Consider the following 27705-nt stretch of genomic DNA (forward strand, 5'->3'; position numbering starts at 1 on the left):
GGATCTTTTTCAGTGAATGGGTGCCATCAGAATGCGATCCCAAACAGCTGATAAAAACATCAGCTGTTTAAAAACACCGGTGAGTGAGTGATGTAATGCTTCATTTTTTCTGAAGAAATATATATTTTAAAGATAACTATTTCTTTAAAATATGGTTTACATATTTACACATCCTGATAATATATTATCCCAATTTATCCACAGTTGCTTTCTACAGTCGTTCCTGGAAATTAATAATTAATAATAGCATAAAATGATTCCACTAAAAAAACAGACACCTACACTACCTCTCCTCTCTGATTATGAGCCAAATTAACAATGGACAAGCCTCCCCTTGCTCATTTAACAAAGTGATGTATTTGAACTGCGCTGGACGGCTCTATTAAATAATACATTAAACCTGGGTGTAATTTGGATGCATATAAAGTGGTGCTGGAACTGGTGGAATGAGATTGGTTTATCACACTGACATCTAATTACAAATGAATGAGAGGTTGAGCGAGTGTTCATAGATTCCTCAGGATGACAACCTACAGTAATATACACATGGCAGTGGATTTACACTTTAGTGAGAAAGGGACCGTATTAATAATTTTAGTCAAACTGCTGTTTAACCATGTGAATTTATGAAACAAAGTCTATGAAAAGAAAGACAAGATATTAAAGAGTTAACGCATTTTTATACTCCAATAAATCTTCATTGAGACTAAATGATGATGTTGTTGACATCACTTTTGTCTGAGCTGGGTTGAATAAAACATGTCTTAAACATTTCTCATCAAGTTTAAACATACCACTTCTTAAACTTGAAATTTGAATCTATAACAGTAAGATTTGTATTTATGAAAATGTAATAAACAAATCAACTTCAATATGCTTAAAGTTCAAATGGTGTTATGTATGACTAATACGCTTTTTAAAGGCAATAGGATTGTGATCTTTACTGGGGACACCAAAGGTACAGAATACCAGGAATGACCCATACAGGTTTCTGTCCCATTGATTACTAGTAATTTGAATAGCAATATTATTTTTTGACTGTACTTTTTGGTGACATAAGCAGATCACTGTGAAATGTCCACTGTAACCCTGCTTGCTCTGCCAGTAATTTGAAAACAAAAAAGGAGATGTTTTTTAGGAGTTTTTTTTTTAAGACAAATGTTTTTTCAAGGGGAAGTAGGGGAAGTTGTAAGTGTCTGTGGATAAGATTTTTACAGGATAAATAAATTAGGTAAGAAAAAGCCACAGTTGTGAAATATATATGACTATATATGATTAAAAGCTTAGTTACTGTAATTAGATACTGTATAGTCATTTTGGTATTAAGCGACCAGCAGAAAATGACGGAGGGAGTTTTCAGTGTGTTCTTTAAAAGAATAACTAAAAATGAAATTACAGAATTACCTGGCATAGTCCTTGGATAAGGTCACAATGAAAAGGAGAACTAAATAGGGAGAGAGACTGACAGGAAAAGAAAGAGGAAGTCAATGGACCGTACAAGCCGTAAAAGGCGATTCAATCACACATCTCGCGAAAGCCACGAAGTCTCCAGTAATAGAACTTAAAACGTGGTTGTCATCTGTCACTTTACCCCCTCATAATGACCATGAATCACTTTGTTCCAAACTCATTTAATAGCTCATCAGACCTTTTTCAGGTTGAGTGTGATTGGTTATGTAAAATATTGATGTTAAATTCTCCTCCAGCCTGTCGACCTTATCATCTCATCCAGGCAGAAATGCAATGCTCACACAGCCTTTAAAAGGTTTATTATGGCGGCAAAAGAAACACTCCATAAGCCGTATTCATCACAGAAAGGAGAGAAATATTATGTTTGCCAGTGACTTCTATAAGACATCTGATACCCAGTAGATGGCAGTATTTCTCTCTTTTAGATCAATCCAAATTCTCCAAATCTAAATCTGCATGTTTCTTTTTTCATGTCTAAGTAGATTTTTTTTATGTTGTTTGTTTTAACTTAAGCAATGCAACCCCCCCCCCCCCCCCCCACCCCCCAAATTAAAAAAAAATGATGTGGGCTAAAATGCTATAGGAGAAACCATATGCCATGATGTAGTGGCTTATTTTGGCTTAGTGATGGCGGAAGTCGTGGCCTAGTTTGACTCCTAACCCAAAGGTTGTGGGCCCAAATCTAGGGCTAGCAACACCACGACTGAGGTGCCCTTGAGCAAGGCACTGAACCCCCAACTGCTCCCCGGACGCCGCAGCATAAATGGCTGCCCACTGCTCCGGGTGTGCGTGCGTGCGTGCGTGTGTGTGTGTGTGTGTGTGTGCGCGTACGTGTCACCATACTTGGCTGTGTGTCACGTCACTTTTAAATATATATATAGGCTATTTGCATACTTACATTAAAAAACAATGAATCATCAGGTAATTAACTCTATAACAACTTTTTTGGTACATAGATTATGTCACAATGTAAGAACTTAAAGGGATAGTTCACCCAAAAATGAAAATGCAGTTTTGCATCTTCTTGCTCTTGAACCAACAAACAAACGCATACAAAATTATGTCACAATACATGTCTTTGCAAGTATCCTCAAAAAAAATGGTTGGAATAATGTTTTCAGTGAAAGTAAACAGTTGAGAAAGAAATAGAATTTGCATCGTTATATTGGATGCACTGTCTCTTAAAGTGACCGCGCCTAATTTACTAGCTGCTGTCATTGTCCTTATTAATGTTAATCCAAGAAATTAAATGGGAGAAAAACACTCACAGATTTTTACTGTATTGCTTTGTAGTTTTCACAAGAATTCATCTAAATTTAATTTATACAATAAAGAAGTATACAATGCTATTTTACATTTGATAGTTAGGTTTCTGTACCACCCACAAACCTGAAGAAAAAAAACTTTAAGAATTTGAAAAAATATATATATTTTTTAATTTGTATCTTTGTTCTATTTATTTATTCATGCTATTTATTTCAAACAGGGCCCATGGGTATAACCTGCACCAGCCAGGGCCCCGCAAACCCCAGCTGAGGTAGTAATAATTATTGACTGTTACAAAAATAATTGTATCACATTTCTACTATCAAATGCAAAAAACATTACAGTGCTTGTGCCTTATTGTGAGTTTGTTTTTGCATTAGTAACCTGTTGGCATGTTTACCACATTTGGCATGTTAAAGCGTATTACATCTGCATCTTCCGTTTAGCAAGATGAGCTTGGTTTCATTTTCAGCCACAAGCCTGGACCACTGCTCTGAAATGTTCCATTGCAGCTAAAATGAATGTAGCACATCAGGTCATTTAACACACAGTTTGTGCAATGCATCCCTTTCACAAAATAAAGTTAAAGTAGAAAAAAACTCAATTGCAACTTATGGCAACAATTAAGAAACTAAGAATCATCAGGTAATCAACTATATATAAACTTTTTAGGTACATGCTGTCACAATGTAAGAACTTAAAGAGATAGTTCACCCAAAAATTAAAATTCTGTCATCATTTACTCACCCTCATGTCGTTCCAAACATTTATGAGTTGCTTTCTTATGTAATAATAAAAAAATATATTTTGAAGATTGCTGGTCATCAAACATTTGGTGGTTCCCATTGACTTCCATTGTATTTATTTTCATACTATTGAAGTGAATGGCAACCACCAACTGTTTAAAGGGGTCATATGATGTGATTTTCTCTTTGAAGTGTTACAAGCTCTTTGGTGAATAAAGAAGCTCTGTGAAGTCGCAAAGACAAAAGTCTCAATTTCAAAGAGATATTCTTTCTCAAAGTTAAGACTCTTCCACAACCCCCAAAAACAGCTTGTTTAAACATGCCCCCACATGTCTATGTCACTATGTGGAAATATTTGCATAATGCCTCCCAGATATTCACGCAAAGGAGAGGGGGTAATTCTGACTTTGCTACTACAATATGGCGCTTCTGAATCAGCTACTGTAAGTATGTTTTTATATTAGTTTAAGTATTTGCTATTGACTGAGTTTTGAGTTTTGCATGCGCGTGTGTGTGTGTGTGTGTGTGTGTGTGTTGGCACGCACATGTGTCAGAGAGAGAGTGAGTGACAGGGTCACACAGTGGAGTCAGCTGTCTTAACTGGCTTTGGCTTGTGTACAGCAAACAAAAGGAGTTTCATCACTGTCTGTCACTCGACTGTGTTCCCCTTTCAGGCTTGAACTGATGAAGCTCACGATTATGGAAAGGGGCATTACATTTTACATTACGACAAGTGCTTGCGGTGTTCAGACAATCACATCACACTGGGTCAGATGGCCAATCAGAGCAGTGCTTGTCGGAAGGAGGGAGAGCGTTTGAGAGAGGCGGGGCATAGAGGACCTACAATAATGTACGGTATTTGACAAATAATGTTTTTTTTTTACATTTAAGCATGTCAAAATATTCTGTTACACAAAATAATGATCTTTAAAAAAACATCATATGACCCCTTTAAAATTCCAGCAATCTTCAAAATACCTTCTTTTATGTTCAACAACATAAGACAACAAGAAAGCAACTCATACAGGTTTGGAACGACATGTGGGTGAATAAATGATGACAGAATTTTAATTTTTGAATGAACTATTTTTTTTATCCAAGACCAAGTCTAGAATAAAAGAAAATTACAGTTGGTCACATTAGCAGATTAACAAAAGTGAATTTCATATGTTTATACCTTGTCTTGCTCCATACTGAAAACACAATGTAATTTAATAACACCATGTTAATAATAATGTGGTGCTGAGTGCTAGCACAGCTGCGTCTGCCTTTAACTGGCCGCTCCATGTTGAGACCTTCAGATCTTTGTATGGATCAGCTGTAGAAATAAGATCACATTAACAGGTGTCACATAGAAGACCATTGTAATATACAAAAACTAAGAATCCAAATCGTTTTTGTTTTTTTTTCAGCTCAAACCTGTGACATTGAGGACCAAGAGATGGCCTTTTGCTGCAGTCCCACTGTTGAGGCATTTGGCATCACATTGGTAGCGACCACTGTCTTGAAGATTCAAGGAACTGAATCTCAGGAAAATGTCCCTTAGCCTGTGCTCATCTGTTTCTGTTTCATTTACTGTGATCAGATATTTGTTGGGATCCGTGATTTGCAAAGGCTCATCTCTGTTCCATTTCCACCAATTGGTCTCAAAGTCACAATCCTCTATCCTATACTTCACTGTGCACTTTAGAGACAACGAAAGACCCTCAGTCTTTGTTACTGGTTCACGTGAGTAAATAACAGACACTGCACATAGGAAATATTTTATATTAGCCCATAAAAAGTACTGAAAATATAAAAAATGAACTCAACATTGAAATGACAAAAAAGCTTTGAAAGCATTGAATACAAATGTATCCTATTTAAAACACAGAGCCAAATACAGTCTAGTAACCTGAATGCTATCACGTCTGTTGTAAGTAATATTTTCAAATAAATAAATATTCTTAGTTTAGAAATAAATGAGACTTACCTGCTGATAGAGAAATTAGCTGACTGCAGAGAACAGCCATTATAAGAAACATAGTTGTCAGGTAAAAGATCTGCATGTTTCTGTGCGCAGTCAGTCAGAGGAAATGGCTAACTTGAATATGGCTGAAGTGTGTATAGTGCTATACCGCATCAAGATGACTTCCTTTCAAATTTGCAGATGCATCACTGATGCATCATTTTAAACACACAATCAGATCACAAGCCTGCTGAAAAAAAGATGTAGCTAAGTTTTATTTAATAGCTTTGAATTGGTTGTTTCAGGGAACAAAATCTCAAAATTTTCTCTGGTCGTGGTAAAATGCATAGGCATTTTCAATAGGTTTATACAGTAGGTTTAACAGGAATCATTCCTCAACATTGTTTTTTTTAATTTTCAGCTGGACCAGGCAGAATGTCCCTTTCTGTTAACAATTTGAATAACTTCCTCTATTCTTTTCAAAATCTGCAGTGTCATATTTTTAATCATGTCGTGTCACATTAATTTGTTGAAATCACTTACAGTACATACCCTGCATACATTTTTTGAGTTTGTTCCATTTTCGGGTTTACACTTAGTACATTTAGTAGAATGTACAGAGAAACGTTAGTAAATAATCCAGTCAGTGAATGCAACAGTTCATATTTTTATTATTTTAGTGCAGTCACATATTAATGGTTCAGTAGGTACATTTAGATAATACAGAAATATTTGTAGAAATACAAATATGTTTTATTTACTTTACAGTACTTTTTGCCAAAAAGATACACTTCTAATTAGTCAACAAAAAATAACTATACAAATAAATATACTGTAAAAAAAAATATATATATACCATGAAAAATACAGTGACACCATGTTAGGTTTAATGGTTTTACCTCAAATTTACAGTTTCATAACGTAATTTAACTGATATAATGTTATTTTACCAACTTATTGAAGTACTGAAATATTTTTTGTACCTTTGTAGTACACTGGTAACCACCAAAAGCAGGTGGTGATGAGGAAGTCACGTGATGAAACAAAGCCTATCACAAGCAGCTTTTGAATGATAAGATAAATAGAAGGTGCAAAGTGTCATTCACACAAGCATGAAACACCATCATGGTGAAACTCATTAAACTGAAATATGCAATAAACGTTAATTTAACAACATTATATGTAATGTACAACCCTAACAAACATAACAGATAAGAAAAAAAATAAGAAGAAACTTTGTTGTTTTCAAAGAAAAAAAAAACATCAAATTCAAACAAAATTTTAAATGAAACGCACAGAATTCTGGGAACGTCAGTTTACGGTAGGGAAATTACCGTTAACCATTTAACAGGTTTGTACTGTAGCATTTTCCACCATTAAAATCACAGTCATTTTTTACAGTGAATGGCAGATGTCTCTCTTTGCAGCCTTTAGAGTTTCATGCAGGAAAACAAAAAAGCAGCTTCTGTGTCCATTAATGATATAACATTAATTTTGTTTTGCACGGCTTAAAACTAGGTTTTGCCGCCTTTAGCATATCTGTTTGTATTGGGTAATAATGCTATTTCTTACAAATTACTGTACCACTATGATGTTTGGCATTAAGGATTGTGGGTAAAAATATTAAGAATAGTAGAGAGCCTATATTTTATGAATTTATAAATTACTGTCACAGACTAAACTCCAAAAGTAGACACGATTAAAACTATTTAATTCATGCCAGTACATTCAAATGAGTCATAAAGTGCAAATATATGAGCCTAAAAAAGTTACAGAATAAATATAATAATTCTCTATGATCAAAATCCTCCATTATAGTGGTAATAATATTATATATTTAACTGTACAATTACTGTACAGTTATTGTAATGGAATACTACACAGTAAACAAATGAATTAAATAAATACTACAAGACATTTATGATTCCTTAGGAATATTAATACATAGTTTAGAACCAAAAAGTTCATAGATCAAAGAGATTCAAAGATCATGGGCAAAAATCCATACTATGAGGTAGCAGCGAAGTTAACATTCCTCGTTTGGGGCATTAAGGGGTTCCTCATAAGTAGATTTAATCCTAAACATAGCTCCTTGTGGGAAAAAAAGATAAGCAAATTTTAATTAATTAGTCCACATTTGAGATATATTCTTAAAAAATAATATTATGTTGCGGTTGTATTAGCCTATTTCATCTAGTCGTATGGATGGATTTTGCTGCTTACTCTTTAGTCTGGTGTGAAGACAGATGGCAATAATGACAAGAACCACAACAGTCATGATAATGAGGACTGAAACTGTAACGATGTAACTTCTTGGACTGTTTTTCACTGTAAGACAAAAAATAATAATTATTCAATATTGGTCAAAAAGTGTTGAAGTCAAAATGTCATCATAATGAATAAATCCTAATTGGTTTTGCAGTTTTGTCCAGCAATCTAAAAATGTGTTTCGTGTTGTAACATCTAAATTAACTGGTTTTATATAATTAAGAAATATGTAGCATGACTGAATCAACCTGACTGCATTAGGCAGTTAGCATAGTCATTCTATTCTAACCGATATCCATGTTGAACCTCTTACCTTTGTAATCTTCATCAGGCACATAGATTTGGACGCTCTTCTCTATGCCGTCACTCTGAGCCACACATTCCACGTACTTCCCATGAAACTGTGACAGTGGAAGCGTGAGGTTGCTTGTAATGGTGGTTGAACTGTCCATGTTGAGAGTTGTGAAATTACTTGACCAATCGTTGTTCAACTCTTTCTCTGCAGATTTCCAGAGGATAGCTGGAGCCGGTTTACCAGTGGCTGAACATGATACTACAACATCTGGATCAGAACTAGGAGCAGGATTCACTGACGCTGTTATTTCTGATATACCTGCAAAAATAAGAGCAACATGACTTAATTATGTAAAAAAAAAAATAATACCACACACAAACACAATAGATAATTGGCTGCATGTACTCTTTTCATTTTTCTGAAACTGGAATCTGAATGAAAGATTCAGACGCATCTTGAACACATTGTTTGATCCTGCATTGAGATGCCATTATTAGTCAGATCTCTGAATACTATCTTCTGATTCACACCATCCCTTTCCAGTATTGGCATATATGAGATTGCTTGTATTTCATTTAGACAACATGTACTGTATACTTTACTGACAATTTAGGGGAGACTAAGTTATTTATCAGGGTAGGTTTGAATTTGAAAGTACAAAACTTTAAAATCTTGATAAAAAAAACAAAAACAACAACAACAACAAACATTAATTCAATATTTTCACTGTTATTGCTCTGGAAAAAGGAGCAGATCATTTAACTCACATCAACCTAGTGTTCCCAATATTATGGCATATTGTCAAACTACATGGGTTTAAGTTGTTATAGTGGGAACCTGCCATTAAATAGCCAATTATATCCATCAAAACAACTATGAAACACAAAATAACTCACAAATCTGTTTTACAAATGTGTGTATACACACACACACACACAACACACAAGTTACCTACCATTAACAGTGAGGCACAAGGTTTGTCGTTTAGGCTGGAATGGATACACTTTGAAGGAACAAATGTAGCAAGCCTCGTCTTCGAATGTTGTCTTTTTGATCTCAATGGACGTTGAATTAACTGACGCTGCTGTGAAATGGACTTTTCCGACATACTGGTCATCCACATGTTTCTTGAAGAGGTCGCTGTATGTAGCCAGAGTTTGTACCGGTTCCGTGTTGCGCACCCGCTGCCACGTGACTTGTTTGACACCAGACCCATCAGACAGCGCACAAGAGAACGAAGCATCTTGACCGAACTCAACAGCTGTGTCTCCTTGTGCCGCAATATCTGAAAAAGCTGCGAAATGAAAAGTTATTAGCTTACAAACTTAATACAGTTTTGTATCGAAAAAGAAATGCATTGTATTGAGTGAAAATTTTAATAATGTCCAACCTCTGTTTATGAGGCTTAAAATGAAGATCAGTAGACACAACATGTTGAATGGTTCGAATGGTCTGTTTGTAATCAGACACAGCTTATAAACACTAGCCTAATAGTAGGCTCACTGTGAGAATTTCCCACAGGCTATTACCGGTTGTGAGCAATGTAAAACTTTCGCTTTAAAGGACATTTTTAGGGATTTCCGGAGGTATGGTTTCGCCTTACATCCAACCACGTGTTTATTAAGTGCATCCGAGAACTAGACAGCTGACTTGCTGACTCGCTGCCGTATCAGGCAATGAATCTGCAGACAGCGTTTTTGCACGAAGGCACCTCATGAAACTGATTTTGGACAGGCATCTGAAGAAAAGAGTAATGGTTTAATGATCTACAGCAAAATATAGAGAGCTTTGGTGACAACTAAGTGGATATTTCATTACTGCAATATTAATTTCTCGCTGACATCAAAAGTGGAAAACATTGATCAAAAACATACATTTACACACAAACTGACCACCGACAGCAACTGTCAGACGCCATCTTTATTTAATTTTTTTGTCTTTACTGTCACAGAATTGAACAAAATACAGGATTGTGGGATATCAAAGGCAGCGAAGGATACATCTATGTTGCCTTCAAAAACCGTCCAGATGAAGGCATCTCAGCAGACAGGAACTGAAGCTATAATATTGAATTCGGACATGCCTTGATGCCTTCATGCCTTGGAATGCGTCCTCCGAAGGCAGCTTTTTTCAGTTTTTGGATGTTGTTTCCGGAAGTAGTAAACTTAACATAGGTTACACTAAACATTCAACTCTTATTCTAAATGACTTCAAGAAATGGTATAAGACATTTCTGAAATACTAATGCAATATAGAAATATGTAGGCCATAAGAGTTCATACATTCATGTAGATTGAAATGAATAATTTGCCAACTTTAGCATCTGAAGTTATTATTGGAGTTTCCTGTTTTAATAAACAAATGATTGTGTATTAGGCCTACATTGGCGTGTGAAATGACTCAACACTTTTGGGAATGGATCATCATGTTAAACAGGAACAGTAGTATTTCCCAGGAACTTAAATAAATGCTGAAATGGTATTTATTTTGCTGTCTCATTTAATGTATTTTGGTAAATGTTTTGTGTATTCAAGAGGTCACGGTATTCAGATTCAGCATTCCACAGAACTGTACGATATGATTTTGGGGAGTCTGAGATTGTTAATATCGTTATATCTTAATATTGTCTTTATAGAAAATGATACAAAAATATGTCTAAATACTAGGAATCTCTTCACTTGAATTAATAAACTGTGAATTATGAGTCAAATATTTAATATTTAAGCAAAAAAAAAGATATATCAGAAAAAAACGTCAAAATGCTTTTTGCTGACAATTTAAAACTAAGTTATTGGTTGTATTTATCACTGGGTTAATTAAAATCCACTAGAAGGCTAATGATCTAGAAAAAAGCAACCACTTTTTTTGGCTTTCAACATTTACTGAGTTGATTAGCATTTATATGTACTTAAAGGGTTATTTCACCCAAAAATGAAAATTCTGTCCTTAATTATGCACCCTCATTTTGTTTCTAACATGTAAGCCCTCTGTTCATCTTCAGAACCCAAATTCAGTCTGACCCTTCTGAAACAGCAATGTAATTACCATGATGAAGGTCCAGAAATGTAGCAAGGAGATCGGTAAAATAAATCATGTGACATCAGGGGTTCAACCATAATTTTACGAAGCTACAAGAATACCTTTTGTACACAAAGAAAATAGAAATAACGACTTTATTCAACAATTCATCTCCACTGTGTCATCTTAGCACCATTTTGGAGAGTATCCGCTGAACATAACTGTGGCTGTGCCACACAGATATGTTTGTTCAAATCAAAGGACAAACAACATAGAAAACGTATAAGTGTGGCGCAGCTGACACAGAACAGCATACACCATTTAATTTCACTGGATAATCTCTACATTTTTGGACCTTGATCATGGTAATTACATTATTTATTTATATATGGTCAGAGTATACAGATCTCTGAGAATTAATCAAAAATATCTTGAATATGAAGATGAACGAAGGTCTTACAGGTTTAGAACAACATGAAGGTGAGTTATTAATGACAAAATTTTCATTTATGGGTGAAATATACTTTTAACATGCCAAATTGTTAATGGACAAAATTTGTTTATTAGATTTGCATTCAATGGACCAATGCTGTGTGAAACATGCAAGCACTAAAGGAAGTGCTGGGTGCTCTGCACTTCCAGTATAGTAAACAAATTAGTTCTTATGCATCGTCAAAGAAAAATTTAAGTAAAAACTTGCTGGAAAATTTATTCACCCTCAGGCCATCCAAGATGTAAAATTTGTTTCTTTACTGGAACAAATTTGGATAAATTTACCATTATATCACACATTCATCAATGGATCCTCTGCTGGGTGGCTTAAGAATGAGATTCCAAATGGCTGATAAAATATCACAGTGATCCACAAGCAATGCAGATTGCTCCATCAATTAACATCTTGTGAAGCAAAAGGCTGCGTGAAACAGCTCTGTCATTAAGGTGTTTTAACTTGAAACTGTCACTTTTGGTCCTCTATCCATAATAACGCCTCCTCCAGTGGAAGAGTCCATCCTCTGTTTTCATATTTAAAGATGCCGTTCTTCGTGATCCCATGTTTTAAACTTTAGTTAGTGTGTAATGTTGTTGTTAGGGTATAAATAATATCTGTAAAATTCTAAAGCTCAAAGTTCAATGCCAAGCAAGATATTTTATTTAACAGAATTCGCCTACAACGAATGACCCGTTTGGACTACATCCATTGATGGACTGGAGTCATGTGTGTTCTTGTGGATTGTAATGATGTTCTTATCAGCTGTTTGATTTCTCATTCTGACGTCACGCATTCACTGCTGATGATCCACTGATGAGCGATTGATGTAATTCTAAATTTCTCCAAATCTGTTTTGATGAAGAAACAAACTCATCTACATCTTGTATAGCCTGAGAGTGAATAGGGTACATTTTCAAGTTTTATTTCTGTGTGAAATATTTCTTTACATGTGCCGGTTTGTCATGTGAATAAAGGCAGGACCCATTAGTGAATGACAACTTGAATTAATTTTATCCTTTGTTACACATAGTTACGTATGGATTAGGAAGAAATAAACTATATTTGTATGTTTACATGTCAGGGGGATAGTGGTTACTTTAGGTACTTTCTTTGCAGAGTTTATATCGATACCTAAGTGTGTCTGGATATGACCTATGTAGATGCGTCACTGTCACATGAGATATTTCCTGAATAAATCATCAGGTCTGTCCTTTTCATTTGTAAAGGTGTACTTTTAGTGCTAAAGCACGCCAAAAACATAGAAGAATGGGTTGTGAATATGCCAAAGATACAAAGGAATTTGAAAAGGAAAGTGTTCTCTTACAGTAGCTGCATTAACATGGACCATACTAATCCGATCGTAATAGGACTAAAGCACAATCAGAATAAAAAAGTCACATGTAAACAGGTCAGTTGGATTGAATTGGCCAGATCCGAGAAAAATTTTGATCGGATTGTAAGGGTTTTTTTTATTCCTTTTGTAATCCGAGCGAGCGGACATGTAAACACTTCATCGTATTAAACCGAAACTGGAAAGTACTGAGCTTCTGCGCATGCGCGGTGACGTAGAACTATCTTAATGACGTATGACGCCCGGAACGAGGTGTTCTTCCTAGCTTCCTAACTAATTTTGGATGCGGGAAGTGGCACGTTTACTACTTTTTTTTTTTTTTAAGCAGCACAGCACAAGTTTATGTGTCGGTCGTCACCTAATTAGGACCCGATGTAGATAAATATCATGTGTGCTTTTTAAAACAGTATGCGTCAGCAACTGAAAACTCACGACAGAAGAGAAAATTTGATCAGAACCTTGTGACATAAAAACGCGCATATCAACCCGATCACTTTATTAAGCGTTCATGTAAACTCTACGTTTGGATTCGTCAGTCAGAATTAATTCATTCCAGTGGAAGCAAGAAGTGTCCATGGTGAAAGAATTATTCTATTGCTTTTTGTGGTTTGTTAGTCATCAGTAGGGATTGATGTCTCAGGAATCCAACTTCTGGATTCAACAACAATATTTTAGCAAGGAACTTTGAGCGTTATGGACAGGTGACCTGCAGCTTTGCTGAACAGCGTTTGTTGTAGATTAGTGGAAAGACGTTTTTTGCTGTAATGTTTTGTGGCTTGCACATTTTCATGTCTGGCTCAGTGAGTTTAAGTAATGGACTATTCACAGTATAGATAAGAAGAATAGATTTAACATATATATGAAATTGTTGAAAGCCAAACAAAATGCACGGTTTTTTTTCTTCATTTATTCTTTATATTACCAGGATAGTCCCACTGAGATGCAAATCTCTTCTTCCAGGGAATCCTGGCCAAAATGGCAGCACAAAAAAAGTTTCATAATAAAACAATTACAAACACATGAAACAAACAAAATTTTGCCCTACATTCAGATGCTTACAAATATGTTACAAATAATAATAATAAAAGAAACCAGAACAAGAATTTACACATTCATACACACACACAAAACAAAACAACTAATGCACAAAAAACTAAAATCTGTTCGATATACAATTTCTGAATCGGTAGCATGAACACAATAAATTCACAATGACTCACTGTTTAACATTAAATTGAGCATATTACTCTAAGACAGACAGTTGTAACACAATTATTTAAAATCTGGTAGACAAATCTAATCACAATAAATAATAGAGAATATTGAAAGAACTTAAAGTGCGGACGCAGGATGAAGAAACTGGGGAGAAATGCTTTCCTAGGCAACCAGATATTATTTATACTATAATCTGAAAATTAGCTTATTCACAAATGTAAACATTAACTTTTTTTAGCAATGACAAAATTAGCATCAGAAAGATTTATAAGTTATAAATAAAGTAACAGTTGCACAGTAGTTCAAGCCATACAAACTTGATGATATTTATCTAAAAAAAAGAATAAACAAACAAATAATGAATATACAAAATAATGCTGTTATTTACATGACAATAAATATGGTGCTAGAGTGTAATATTTTTCTACTTACCATTTAACTTGGTGTAAAGATAGATGACAACAATGACAATAGTGATGATAATCAAGACCAGCATCGGAATGATATAATTTCTTAATGTGACTTTATTTTCTGTGAAGCAAAAAGGTTTTAGTTTGTTTGTAAACATTGCAAATTTTTTAGCTTAATTCTGAAATGGACAATATTGACACAGCTTGAAAATTTGATTGTTAATCCATGTAGTTTAAATCCACTTAGTTAGATACCACTCAAATAACTTATGTTTCAGAAGTAAAATCAAGTTACCCTTATCAGGCACATAGATTTGGACGCTCTTCTCTATGCCGTCACTCTGAGCCACACATTCCACGTACTTCCCATGAAACTGTGACAGTGGAAGCGTGAGGTTGCTTGTAATGGTGGTTGAACTGTCCATGTTGAGAGTTGTGAAATTACTTGACCAATCGTTGTTCAACTCCTTCTCTGCAGATTTCCAGAGGATAGCTGGAGCCGGTTTACCAGTGGCTGAACATGAGACTACAACATCTGGATCAGAATTAGGAGCAGGATTCAATGATGCTGTTATTTCTGATATACCTGCAAAAATACCATAAAACATAAGGTCCTATGTCTTAATTGTGTACAATCTTTTAATTCCACACAGAAAAAAGTGGATAACTGACTGCATGCAGTATTTTTTTGGAACTAGAAACTGTTGTAAGTTCCAGTTGCATTTTGAACACATTGTTTGGTCCAGCATATATATATTTTTAAATATAACATATATAAGCATATAAAGAATTGTAAAATATAACATATATAAATATAAAACCACTGTTTAGGTAAAAGGAAATTGTATAAAACTGAGATGCCCAAGTCCTGAAAACACAGTTCAGTGTTTTTGTTAAAATCCGCCCTTGTTAGCCGATCATTGTGTTTTTGACTCAAAAACCTGAGAGCAAAGCTTTGTGACTTTCATGGTTGCAGCAAGTATTTAACCTACCTTTAACAGTGAGGCACAAGGTTTGTCGTTTAGGCTGGAATGGATACACTTTGAAGGAACAAATGTAGCAAGCCTCGTCTTCGAATGTTGTGTTTTTGATCTCAATGGACGTTGAATTAACAGACGCTGCTGTGAAATGGACTTTTCCGACATACTGGTCATCCACATGTTTCTTGAAGAGGTCGCTGAATGTGGCCAAAGTTTGTACCGGTTCCGTGTTGCGCACCCGCTGCCACGTGACTTGTTTGACACCAGACCCATCAGACAGCGCACAAGAGAACGAAGCATCTTGACCGAACTCAACAGCTGTGTCTCCTTGTGCCACAATATCTGAAAGATAAGCTGTGGGGGAAAAAAACGTTGTTATAAACCTCCTGCCATATCCTTCCAGTTTATAAACATCCAGCCAGTGCAGTGTCAGATTTAGCCATATGAGTAAGGAGTGAATTACCGACCTCCTCTGAGGAAACTTAAAATGATCAGAAGACGAAGCATGATTGAATGACTTCTATCTATGAGTAGATATATATGTAACTTATCTGGGGGAATTCCACTAGAAGAACAAGGGAAATTTTACTCGTTGTAATAAGAATACTTTTCATTTGGACCAATGCTGCTTGCTTGCTTTTATTCATTTATTTATTTATTAATACATACATATATTCATTAGCTTTTTTTAATTGAAAGATGTAGCTCCTTACAGCCAAGCTGCAGTGACCATAATAAGATTTGGGCTTTTACAATATTGGTCTTATTGTTGCACAGAGAACAGGCACCTCACATGTTTGAAGTGATCAGGTTTGCTACTGCAAACAAAATTTTGATTGAAATTAAAGTTAGGAAGGTGTAAATTCTTCCTTCAGTTTTCTATGGAAATAAACAACTAGTGAAAACAAAGAAATGTAAGTCATGCATTCAGAGCTATATTATTTTTGCATAAGTTTATAGTAACCACGTTTACAATAATATATTTGTGTAAAGAGTCTTAAGTATTGTTTAAATGTATTTATTGTTATTTAATTGTTATTACATACACTAACATTAAAAACTGAGTCAACCCCCCCCCCCAACCAACCCGGACTTATCCCGGACTTTCCACAGAAAAAAACACTTACATGTGACTGTTACTAAAACAATTCCGCATTTATTCATGTCACAACATGGTATGATGTCATCTAACTATGTCAGACAAGCTCCATATTACAGTACATTTTCACTATTGCGTAAAAGCGACAGAGTCATCTGTTAACAATGTAAAAAAAATAGACTGTATAACAAACTGTATAGACATAGACTGTATAACAAACCCTTTGAAGTCTTGAGTGACGTGCTTCCTGGGATTTCACTGTAAATCTGTTGGAAAGACGGTGACTATTCCTGTGAAATACGAGCAGGAAGACCGACGCCGTACTGTCATTGTGTTATCTTATGAAGAAGATCAGAATAATACTGAAGACAAACGCATTCATCATGCGTTTCACAAGAACACATGACAAGCGAAAAATTACACACACTGTGAACTCCGTGATTCCCCAGCACATGAGAAGAGAAACAGACTCTCGATTTAAGCCTGTCAAAATAAAAGCCGCCTTGTTTATGAGTAAATCTTCATGCTCTGAAAAACATAATGATTTGGATATGGCTTTATTTTTCTGTCTTTTGAAGCTAATAATGATTAAACCGTAGTGAAACTGATAAAGAATACTGATCCACTGACAATATAACATTGTAAACCTAGGAATGCTTAAATGTTAAACACCTGTAACACAGCATTTGTGTTTTATGTGTCTCAAACTTTGATATAAAATTTCAGTATTTTTCTACTAGAAATCAAAATGGTTTGGAAATATTGCAAAAACGTATTTTACAAATGATTGTCAAGTTCAAAGAGTGCTGTTGTATCTGGCTTGCAACACTAATAGAAAACACATTTCTTTTACATTTTCATGCAAAATTGGTCACAATATTTTTAGAATTGTTAGTCCAAAAAAAAAAAAGTACTAACAATTCTAAAAATATATTGTGTCCAATTCTGTGGGACCAGTAGAAGTACAATGTAAAGTGTTACAATCTAGCAGTTTTTTTTTTTTTTTGGTTGTTGTTGTTGTTTTATGTATGTATGTATTTAGGTGAAACCACATTTTAGTTTCAAGGCAGATGTGAAATTTACTCATGACTTCTACTTACACCTCAGAAGATTTTTTATAATTAAATATAATATCACTGAAAGATGTTTTTGTTAGTTTGTTCAAATTATGTCATAAAATTCTTTGTTTCTGATCTCTTGACATCGGACATGATATATAAAGTTAATTGTGCCTGAGATTAAACTTTCCATATTCTCTTTTTTTCTGCTCATTGTCGAATTTTGGAGAATCCTAATTGTTCTATTAAATCTTTGTAAAACTTCCCAGATACAAATTTGAACTTCCTCATTTTTAATTATTTATTCACTTTAAGCGTTAAAGTTAAGACATTATGATTAAGATTCAGGAATGATTACCATTCAACTGTGGCTTGTTTTCTCCAAACAAAAATCATTACCTAAGTTTCTGTTACTGCAGTGTCATGTTTATTTACTGTTATCAAAAGGGAACTTCTCTCAAGGAATGAAATAGAAAAAAACAATGTATTACACCCAACCAACAACCAACCACATATCACATGCAGTTCATAAATGTGTGGATTGTTATTTTTTCAGTCACAGAAGGTTATCGATTTGTTTTTCAAAAATATATGAAATATCCAAAATGTCATCTTATCATTGATTCATTTACCCATACTCTGTGAGCACAGGAAAAATTAGGGCTCTGTTATTCACTAAGCTGGGTAAAGATGTGACCCACCCCCATGCTATATACAGATACATTATGGGATTGGTTAGTAACCTCATAGAGTAAAATAGTTTCACTTTATTTTGTGTAAATGTAGCAGACATGAACATCCAGCGAGTGCCACTGAGAGTTAAAAATGTCTGTTTGTCAAAGTAGTGTAGGCTTTTACCTATAATTTATATATTTTTTTTAATTTAGGCTATACTTAAATATAATATCTTATCACTGAAAGATGTTTTTGTTAGTTTGTGCAAATTACGTCATAAAATTCTTTGTTTTTGATCTCTTGACATCGGACATGATATATAAATTTAATTGTGCCTGGGATTAAACTTTCCATATCCATAAAAATAAGGCACAATGTATGTTAATATATGAAGGAATTTTCTGTATCCATTTTTCACCAGCATTTTACCTGTATTTTAAATTACACTTTAAATTTAGATTAGATAGATTGGTTTTTGAGATAAGCTCAACAGTGTACTTAACTGATGAACCATTATAGGCACAAACGAACAACTATGGTGTATCATACATGAACAATTATTATTGAACAAGTGCAACTAGCATCACATGTGATTCTTTACTGGCTAGGCTAGCTGTTTAATAATTTCCTCTTTTTGTGTGGTTAAGATGAAAAATGCATGCCTTTTACCAATTTCAGTCACTTTTCAAAAGTTTCTAAAATTTGCCAAATACATTTTAAAAAAATACCCAAATTTGGTGAAAGCCAAACAAGTTGCTAGGGTAGTCTGAAAAGTTGCTAACACTGCGATTTGACCGTTGTCTGTAACTTATGTCCCACCCTCTCGCGCGCCACGATTGGTCGATTGTATACAATACTTGCACGCTATTGGTCCAACTTCCTTTCAGTCATTACCTTTCGGCATCTCTGAAAACAATTATGGAAAAAAGACGCATGTTGGTCATTTTATTTTATTATCATCATTTTATTAAAATGGGACAAAATTGTGTTAGAAATCAACTAATATGTTCAATTAATGTAGTAAAAATATTGCTTAATATAGCCCATTTAAAAAGAGAGAAAGAATGCATGTCATTTCGCAATGAATTATTTAAAGACTTCAACAAAAGAAAAGCCGTTTCTCCAAATGTATTATATTCGTTTTCACCCAGGCGTCGATTGGGCCGATAGTGACATCTGCTGGACAGACTTACTTCCTACTTGACTTAATGATCATGAGCGCCAGCCAGTGCAGTCGCTTTTATATTCTACCAGACTGTTATCTATTAATAGACCATATGACCACGTTTTCTTTGAAGAGATCCAACGAGCCCATTTTAGAACAAATGTAGAAAGATTGGTCATGTATTAAATCATTAATTCAATCAGTATAGCTTCTAACAATAATTCTCAAGATCAGTCTCACTTGTATATCTCATTGTTTGTGTTTCCGTGAGCTCGCTGGCAACCAAAACGTGTTTTCGGAGATGATGATGACATTGTGGTAGGTCGTCTCGGAGGAGGGTGGAGAGAGAGAGAGAATGTGCGCGCCAGATAACTTCCTGTCGACAGCGTGTTTTTGTCACTGCAACGACTGAAAATGAGCAGCAGCAGACTCTATTCACGACTGCAATCATGTCGTTTTTATTCCGGTGGTTTGAGAGCGACATATCACCGAACCCTGGACAGGATCGAGTTAATGCTGCCGCCTAAATTAAGACCTCTCTACAATCATCCTGCTGGTAAAGACATTAAGTTCCTCTGCTCCTGTCTGGAGAAATACACTAACGGTCGGTCATTGTCAAATATTGCAATATGTCATGCTATTTTGAAGTGTTTATATAATTAGGTCTACATGCAGTATATGTTGCATTGAATTCTCTTTTCTAGATTATCTCCACAATGTGATCCATGTATTTTCTTTCTTATTCTCAGCCATACTGTGACCCCCCAAAATAATTTGGACACCTGAGGCACAATTAAATACAGTAGAAATGAAATGCATTATTTATTTTAAAGAATGAAAGAACAAACACCCCTTTCATGCAAAAAAAAAAAAAAAAATATATATATATATATATGCAGTTAGTTTGATATATTTCAATATATGCAATTCAAATCGACATTTTAAGTTTTTAAGTAAATATTTTTGGACAGTTTGAATGAGCCTTATTTGAAGTCCCACTGATGTGTATGTTGTTGAAAGGTTTCCATCATCACTTCTTAGACCTGATGGAGACATTGGTGTCTACAGTGTGTGCTGTTGAAGCTAAATTTTTATTTACTGTGTATTGTGTAAATATGTTGGACATTGCTCAGCCGACTCTTAACACCTTCTGTTCTGACTAAAAGATTATTCTTATCATGTACTGCATGACGTTTGAAGGTGGATCGTATCTGCTCCCAAGCCTTCTTCCACTAGTGTATTCTTAATTTTTTTGGAATTCAGAGTATAAAACAAAAAAAGTGCTTAACACTATAGCACTTGCTATAATTTCTCTCAAAATCTTTGTTTTTTTTCTCTCTTTTTTTCCTTAGGACCAAAGACGGTTTTTTTCTGGGCACCTGTTTTTAAATGGGTAAGATGGGTTTTGTTGGTTTTCTCACAGTTGAAATGGTCAAATATAAAATAGATCATCTCATTTTATTCTCTTCTGTTCCTACACGGTAGCAGTTCTAAGGCTAGATTGAAGAATGCCTTGACCATGGATGTTTGTGTTTGACTTGATTATAGTGAATGCAGTGAAAATTACTAGATACGGTTAGGAATAGCTCATCATTTACTCACCCCCATGCATTTAAAAACCCACACTTTCTTCTGTGGAACATAAAAGTAGCAGAATGTTGCTGCTTTTTCTATACAAGGAATAGATGCATCTCAATAAATTAGAACATCATGGAAAAGTTAATTTATTTCAGTAATTCAAGTCAAATTGTGAAACCCGTGTATTAAATAAATTAAATGCACACAGACTGAAGCAGTTTAAGTCTTTGGTTCTTTTAATTGTGACGATTTTGGCTAGCATTTAAGAAAAAAACCCACCAATTCACTATTTCAACAAATTAGAAAACCAATTAAAAAAACATTTTGTGAATTTCAAGAATCGGCTGAAAACACATCTCTTCCATCTTTATTTGACCCTCTAACTTTAACACTCACTATTCTAATTCTATTCTTTAAAAAAATCTACCTACCTTTCTAATCTTTTTGTATTCTATTTTCTTTTCATTTATTATGCAATTGTATGTATGTGTGTGTGTGTGTGTATGTGAAAAGATCTCTAACACTAGCTTGCTCTATTCTTTTTTCATTCTATCGGTTATTTTTTTTTTTTTTAATTTATTTATTTGTTTTTATTATTATTTAAAATCCCATGCTAGGTGTACTGTGTTAACCTAACTGAGACTTGTTATAGCACTTATATATCATTGCTCTTTTTATTGTTTTTGATTGCTTCCACTGTCCTCATCTGTAAGTCGCTTTGGATAAAAGTGTCTGCTAAATGAATAAATGTAAATGTAATTGAAAACATTTACTGTACATGTACTCAATACTTGTTAGGGGCTCCTTTTGCTTTAATTACTGCCTCAATTCGGCGTGGCTTGGAGGTGATCAGTTTGTGGCACTGCTGAAGTGTTATGGAAGCCCAGGTTTCTTTGATGGTGGCCTTCAGCTGATCTGCATTGTTTGGGCTCTTGTTTCTCATTTTCCTCTTGACAATTCCCCATAGATTCTCTATGGCGTTCAGGTCTGGTGAGCAAGCTCATCCTTAATTTGCTCTCTCTTTCCTCTTGCAGGGTTTAGTTGTGGCTGGATTCTCTGATATGACCCGACCTCCAGAAAAGCTCAGCGTCTCTCAGTCCTGTGTCATTACAGCCACAGGTACTTGTTTTAATGTGCGATACAGAAATGATCTACATCAGTAGCTGTTGTCAGTGTCCTGTAGATGAGAATATCTCTTCTAAAGCCTCATCGTAACATGAGATTAGTGTGGCTGAAAAATGAACCCAGTAAACTAAATATCTGAGCAGTGTATCATATGTTACGGTAAAGAAAATATTCTCTCTCGATCTGACTCTATAGATTCAGCATTTCACACATGATTGGTCTAAGTTTTGACCTATATAATAAGTACCAACTTACTAAGACTAGGGCTTTAACCCACTTTGCTCACAAATATAGTTGATGTTTTAATTTCAACACCGCATTAGTTAAAGGGTTAGTTCATCTTCTACTCACCCTTGAAGCATTCTAGGTGTATGTGACTTTCTTCTTTTAGAATAATCCAATCGACGTTGTATTAAAAATTGTCCTTGCTCTTCCAAGCCTTTCAATGGGGTAAGGGTGTTTGTTGTCAACAGTTCAGAAGAAGTTAAATAAAGTGTGCGCATCTGTAATAAAACGTCCTCCACATGAATAAAGTCCCCCTGTAGCGAATACATGCGTTTTTTGTAAGCTAAATAGCCAGATTTCAAACATAATAAAAACTCACTTTTCTCACTTCTGCTGACTATGGGGAACTGGAAGACATGCAAGCGGATGTCATTTTACTTCAGCACTGCCTGGTTAGCGACGAGCATGGAGACAGAACAAAACAAAACGCTGGTCACAAATTAGAAGCACAAAAACGAGGATTTGTAAAGAAAATGTCAGTGGATTTTGAAATAAGCTAAGAGGAGAATGGTTTTACTTTGCTAATTAAGGAAACTTTGTTTCCTTTGCTCCTACATTTCCCAGAGGCGCGCGCATACTGTACATCTTCCATCTTCTGCCTGCACATCTTCCGGTTCCACATGGATTCGCTACAGGGAGCATTTAGTTACCTCCTGGAGCCATGTGAGGGACGTTTTATTACAGATGCGCATACTTTATTTCACTTCTTTCTGAACTGTTGACAACAATCACCCGCTTGCCCTCATTTAAAGGCTTGGAAGAGCAAGGACAATTTTTAATATAACTTTGATTGGATTATTATGAAAGAAAAAAGTCACATACACCTAGGATGCTTCGAGGTTGAGTAGAAGATGGATGAATATTCATTCTCGGGTGAACTAACCCTTTAATTGCAAATCTCTCTGATTTCTTTCCAGGATTAATTTGGTCAAGGTACTGCTTGGTCATCATCCCTAAGAACTATGCTCTGTTTGCTGTGAACTTCTTTCTGGGCATGTGTGGAAGCATCCAGCTCATGAGAATATGGAGGTTAGTCATTACGAGTTTTGTTCTAAGGTCAGCTTTGTTTACTACCATCAGTCAATACACAGAGGTGATGAGCTTAGTGGAGTAGAGTTAAGTTGAAATGACTTTGAGTTCAGTGGTGTAGAGTTCAACAAGATACTTAAAAAAAACCATGATCAAGCTGTTAAATAGACAATATAATCCTAAATAAATTAACAAAATTAAAAATAAAACCATTTTTTTTGGAATCAGAAGTATTTAGCTAGCAGAAAATCTAGAATGATTTTATTTGGGGAAGCAGGATAAAAAAAAGCTACTGCATATCTTTAACTACATTTTTTTATCTATATATTTATTTTTATAAATTATATTCGTGATTATTTACGAATGCTGACTTCTTGTTACGTTTTGTTTTCAGATTACAAAAACCCTTTTATCACGCTTGCCTTAGGCCTACAGCATATTTACTACCAGCATTTACTTTGGTTGGCAGACGTTTTGTATCAAAAGGGTGTGTTTCAGTTCAGAACACAATAGGTTCTGGTTGATTCCATGTTATGAATTATACATATCGCAGTTGCATTAAATATATATATTTTTTTCATTTAAATATGAATTCACTTTGAGAAGGTGCCTTGTAATTGTTACATGAGTTACTTTTTGTTACATTTATGCTAAAGGCTAAGTGGCAAGTCCAGTGGAAGGTGAATTGGAGGTAATGGAGAATTAAGCACAACAGTTAAAGAGAGAGAGGCAGCAGAGTGGAGCATTTTGTTCTTCACTGAATTTACTACGGCATATATAATCCCAGCAACCTATTGTGTTCCTTTAGCACTGGCAGTGTTTTGGCTAAACAATTATGCATTTAAATGGTTTGACGCACTTGTATTTGTGTGTGCAGGTACAACCAAGAACTCAAGCAGAAAGAAGAGGAAGTGCAACAGTCTTGATGTGCCACTTACTCTGACGAGTGAAGCGATGAAGTTTTGCTGTGTTACTGTAAAAGCAATGAATCTGCATTTTGCACACACATCAGTCATGTTATATAGATCAAACAAATATGCTCTGTCTGTGTAAAATAGAGATTTGTTTTTAAGAACTTCATAATCATTTCATATTTGTGATATAATATTGATTGAAATTCACATGTTCTTGATTGTATGTTGCAGTGTGTGTTGTCTGATCCATAGTTAATATTTCTGTAGATTACTCAGTTTTAAGGAGATCATATCATAGGAATAATAATTAAAAAGTTACTGAGGTGAGCCTACGTTGTTATAGGTGTTGCTTAGATTGTATAATGTTTTATTTTGTGCCAAAACAGTCACTATTGAAACACTGTTGAAAAAACTATTGAAAAATAGTAAAAAATAATAATAATCTAATCCATAGAATTAACTATATTTTGGTATTGTGCCTTTAAGAAACTATTTGGCTTTTCTCACTCACAAGCTGTGTTTGCTGTTGCTGTATCTAATACAGATTTTTACTTCCTACATGATGCATGATGTTTTGCATCACAATAAAATAATCTGTGCTAAAATGTGCCACAAAAATGCCTAAGATCAAACTGAAATGTTATGTTATGGATATTGACTTTTCTCACAATGTTTTTCTATTAAGTTTTTTTTTTTCCTCAAATGATTAAGACGTAATTTGATTTCGCATGATATGACTCCCTTAAAATACAATATAAAACTTACATTCTACTGCACTGTATAGGCTAAATTGCTGTTGCATTTTTTGCATTAGTTACTGAGATCTTATGAGCACATGTCCTGGGCAAAGGTCATTATCTTGCCACACGCTGGAACAAATAGACTTTGCCCTTTATATGGACAGAGCAGACACACAATGATAGAATGTTAATACTAATGTCAATGTACGCATTAATTAAATGAAAGTTAAAATAACATGGATTCATAGGACAAAAGTCATTTTGCAATCTAACATCTTTGTAATTTGAGTCTGCAGTGCATCATCCTACGCTGGGCTTTAATAAAAACTTTAGGGTCATTAAGCAGTGTACACTTCCAGACTCTCTCCACTGCTAAATCAGGAATCAATGGTATATGACAACCACATGCACTTCTTTGTTCCCTTGTGCTAAATTGGAGCCGTTAATCCCCTTTAATCCTGTTTTCAGTGTATGCTAGATGCTGACTCTAAATTAAGCACGCAAGGCATTGAATCATCCGTCTGTCTTAAAACGTAGACGTCACACTTCACCTCTGCAGCCCACATTCTTGTCAGATGTGAACAGCTTAGAATAGGAACTCTGTGTTCTTGTGCTTGCTTCATGCATAGCAACAAAATAAATTTCATTTTATAAGACTTTATGGCTAGCAGTTTACAAGAAGGTAGTAGTCGTTTATTAACTACATTAGTCAAAATGAGCTTACAAAGAACCATTCTGCTAAAGCATATATTATTCTTAATTAAAGGAGCAGTTCACCCAAAATTGACAAATTGCTGAAAATGTACTCACCCTCAGGTCATCCAAGATAGATGAGTTTGTTTCTTCAACGGAACAGATTTGGCATTTAGCATTACATCACTTGCTCACCAATGCATCCTCTGCAGTGAATGGTTGTCGTCAAATTGAGTCCAAACAGCTCATAAAAAAATTTGTCATTTACATAGAAAACATAGACAGCTTTTAATGTTTATAGCTTTATAAATTGAATAGAAGACTACTGGAATACAAACATTGTTACATATACGTAAGTTATTTGACAAAAGACTGTTAAATGCTATTGATATACAGTATAATGATGTGGTTCTGTATGCTATATAGATCTGCTGATTTAAGATTTAAGATATTATCTCGGGTCTTGAAATGAGTTGTGATGGTACATTTTTATTATTTATTTATTCTTATCTGAGAACTATATACAGAGAATGAAGGACTTGTGCTATGAGAAAAGAGTGGGTTTATGTATTTCGGACTTCGTACCCGTTCACCTGACTTGAATGACTCTGTACTGAAATTGTTGCCAGTTGTAAGTGCAAATAATAAAGTAAACATTAAGAGCGAGGACAAGTCTTGTGAAAGTCTCACTCTTCCATGCTGTTAGAATACAAATAATTGTAAATGTAACCGTAAAGTTTATTATTATTTTATTATATGTAGTTATGCACAAGATTTGAAGGGTACACAGACACCTGACCACACAAAGTTTATTTAAATAGCAATGACTGTTTTATTATAGGACCTGCTAATTAATAATTAGTAAAGCTATTATTTACTAATTATTTTATTTAATATTCTACACTACACTAAAACTCAGTTTTTAAGCAATTTAAAATTGCTTTTAACCCTTGCTTGCCTTAAAATGAACTTTAAATTTTACTAAATGTATTATTTGCAGTGAAAACAGCAATTTGAGGCAGACAGTAAAGTACAATGCGATAAAAGTCATGTTAAGTGTTATGGACATGTGGTTTTTTTTATCTAGTGTGTGTGTGCACAACTTGCTTGCTTTAATAGAGTGCATTGGCAGGTGTCCAAAAGTTAAGATCTCATTGTCATTGTGATGTCATAATTATTATTATTCTTTTTTTTAATCTAACATTTTTCCAGTTGAAGACCTACAATACCCACTAGTCAGTGAAACAGGAATTGCATGAGTGACCTTCCACTCCCATGATGCATTCTCAATGATACAGTATAATGGAGTTCCTACACTCTCAAAAAATATTTGAATAATACTAATAATCAATGACTTCTAATAATAGCTTTATATTGTAAGGTGATTTATGATTTACTTGTTTTTCATAATGCTTAAAATTAGTTAGTTGGCCTAATTTAGCTTAACGTATTAGCCTTATATTAAGCCTAAACTTTAGTTTGATAAACAAAAAATAGAAATGGATAAAAAGAATTAAAACTCTATTCTAACTTCTTGCTGCGAAATTTTGTAATGCCAATAGAGAAAATAAATGGAAAATATACAATTGCAGGAATACTGATCTTACCCGACATCTCATTGACTTAAGTCAATATCTTTTGGAGAGGTAACTGGTAATAGTAAAATCCCTCAGGTAATGCAGGGTTTACACATGCTTTAGTATCTGGACTACCTGTAATAATGGTAGTGAAATACCATTTTACCTGTAACTGAACCCAGGGCAGTTTAAGAAGTGGTTGGTCACTGTTGTCCTCTAGTCTATTTTCCATTAGAGGTCAAACTGGTACAATTAAATGATGTCTATTTCAGCTTTTTGCTGTCTTGGTAACGTGACAAACTCATCATCT

The 27705-nt window shown here is 34.6% G+C and overlaps 4 protein-coding genes across 5 annotated transcripts; 1 reads left to right on the forward strand and 3 right to left on the reverse strand.

Moving 5' to 3' along the window:
• Positions 1-4036: 4036 nt before the first annotated feature.
• zgc:174945 (uncharacterized protein LOC793867 homolog) lies at positions 4037-5602 on the reverse strand. Its single transcript, XM_059553182.1, has 3 exons — positions 5455-5602; positions 4902-5228; positions 4037-4800 (listed from the first exon to the last, which is right to left on the reverse strand). The coding sequence occupies exons 1-3, from the start codon at positions 5528-5530 to the stop codon at positions 4694-4696; spliced, it is 510 nt and encodes a 169-aa protein (XP_059409165.1). The 5' UTR covers positions 5531-5602; the 3' UTR covers positions 4037-4693.
• A 731-nt stretch (positions 5603-6333) lies between these two features.
• LOC132143019 (OX-2 membrane glycoprotein-like) lies at positions 6334-9490 on the reverse strand. The gene is made up of 5 exons (XM_059553183.1): positions 9384-9490; positions 8949-9287; positions 8012-8311; positions 7654-7758; positions 6334-7521 (listed from the first exon to the last, which is right to left on the reverse strand). The coding sequence occupies exons 1-5, from the start codon at positions 9424-9426 to the stop codon at positions 7457-7459; spliced, it is 852 nt and encodes a 283-aa protein (XP_059409166.1). The 5' UTR covers positions 9427-9490; the 3' UTR covers positions 6334-7456.
• Positions 9491-14060: 4570 nt separating this feature from the next.
• LOC132143453 (OX-2 membrane glycoprotein-like) lies at positions 14061-16740 on the reverse strand. Of its 2 annotated transcripts, none has more exons than XM_059553667.1 (5): positions 16585-16740; positions 15470-15811; positions 14773-15063; positions 14500-14598; positions 14061-14398 (listed from the first exon to the last, which is right to left on the reverse strand). In XM_059553667.1, the coding sequence occupies exons 1-5, from the start codon at positions 16619-16621 to the stop codon at positions 14370-14372; spliced, it is 798 nt and encodes a 265-aa protein (XP_059409650.1). In that variant the 5' UTR covers positions 16622-16740; the 3' UTR covers positions 14061-14369. The 2 variants fall into 2 exon arrangements, with proteins under 2 accessions (XP_059409650.1, XP_059409649.1); XM_059553666.1 differs by lacking the exon at positions 16585-16740 and adding an exon at positions 15925-16536.
• Positions 16741-19520: 2780 nt separating this feature from the next.
• On the forward strand, positions 19521-25467 carry mpc2a (mitochondrial pyruvate carrier 2a). The gene is made up of 5 exons (XM_059553669.1): positions 19521-20010; positions 20807-20847; positions 22067-22151; positions 23360-23471; positions 24349-25467. The coding sequence occupies exons 1-5, from the start codon at positions 19869-19871 to the stop codon at positions 24395-24397; spliced, it is 429 nt and encodes a 142-aa protein (XP_059409652.1). The 5' UTR covers positions 19521-19868; the 3' UTR covers positions 24398-25467.
• Positions 25468-27705: the final 2238 nt, after the last annotated feature.

Source organism: Carassius carassius, chromosome 7, assembly GCF_963082965.1.
Source record: "Carassius carassius chromosome 7, fCarCar2.1, whole genome shotgun sequence".
Classification (NCBI taxonomy): domain Eukaryota; kingdom Metazoa; phylum Chordata; class Actinopteri; order Cypriniformes; family Cyprinidae; genus Carassius; species Carassius carassius.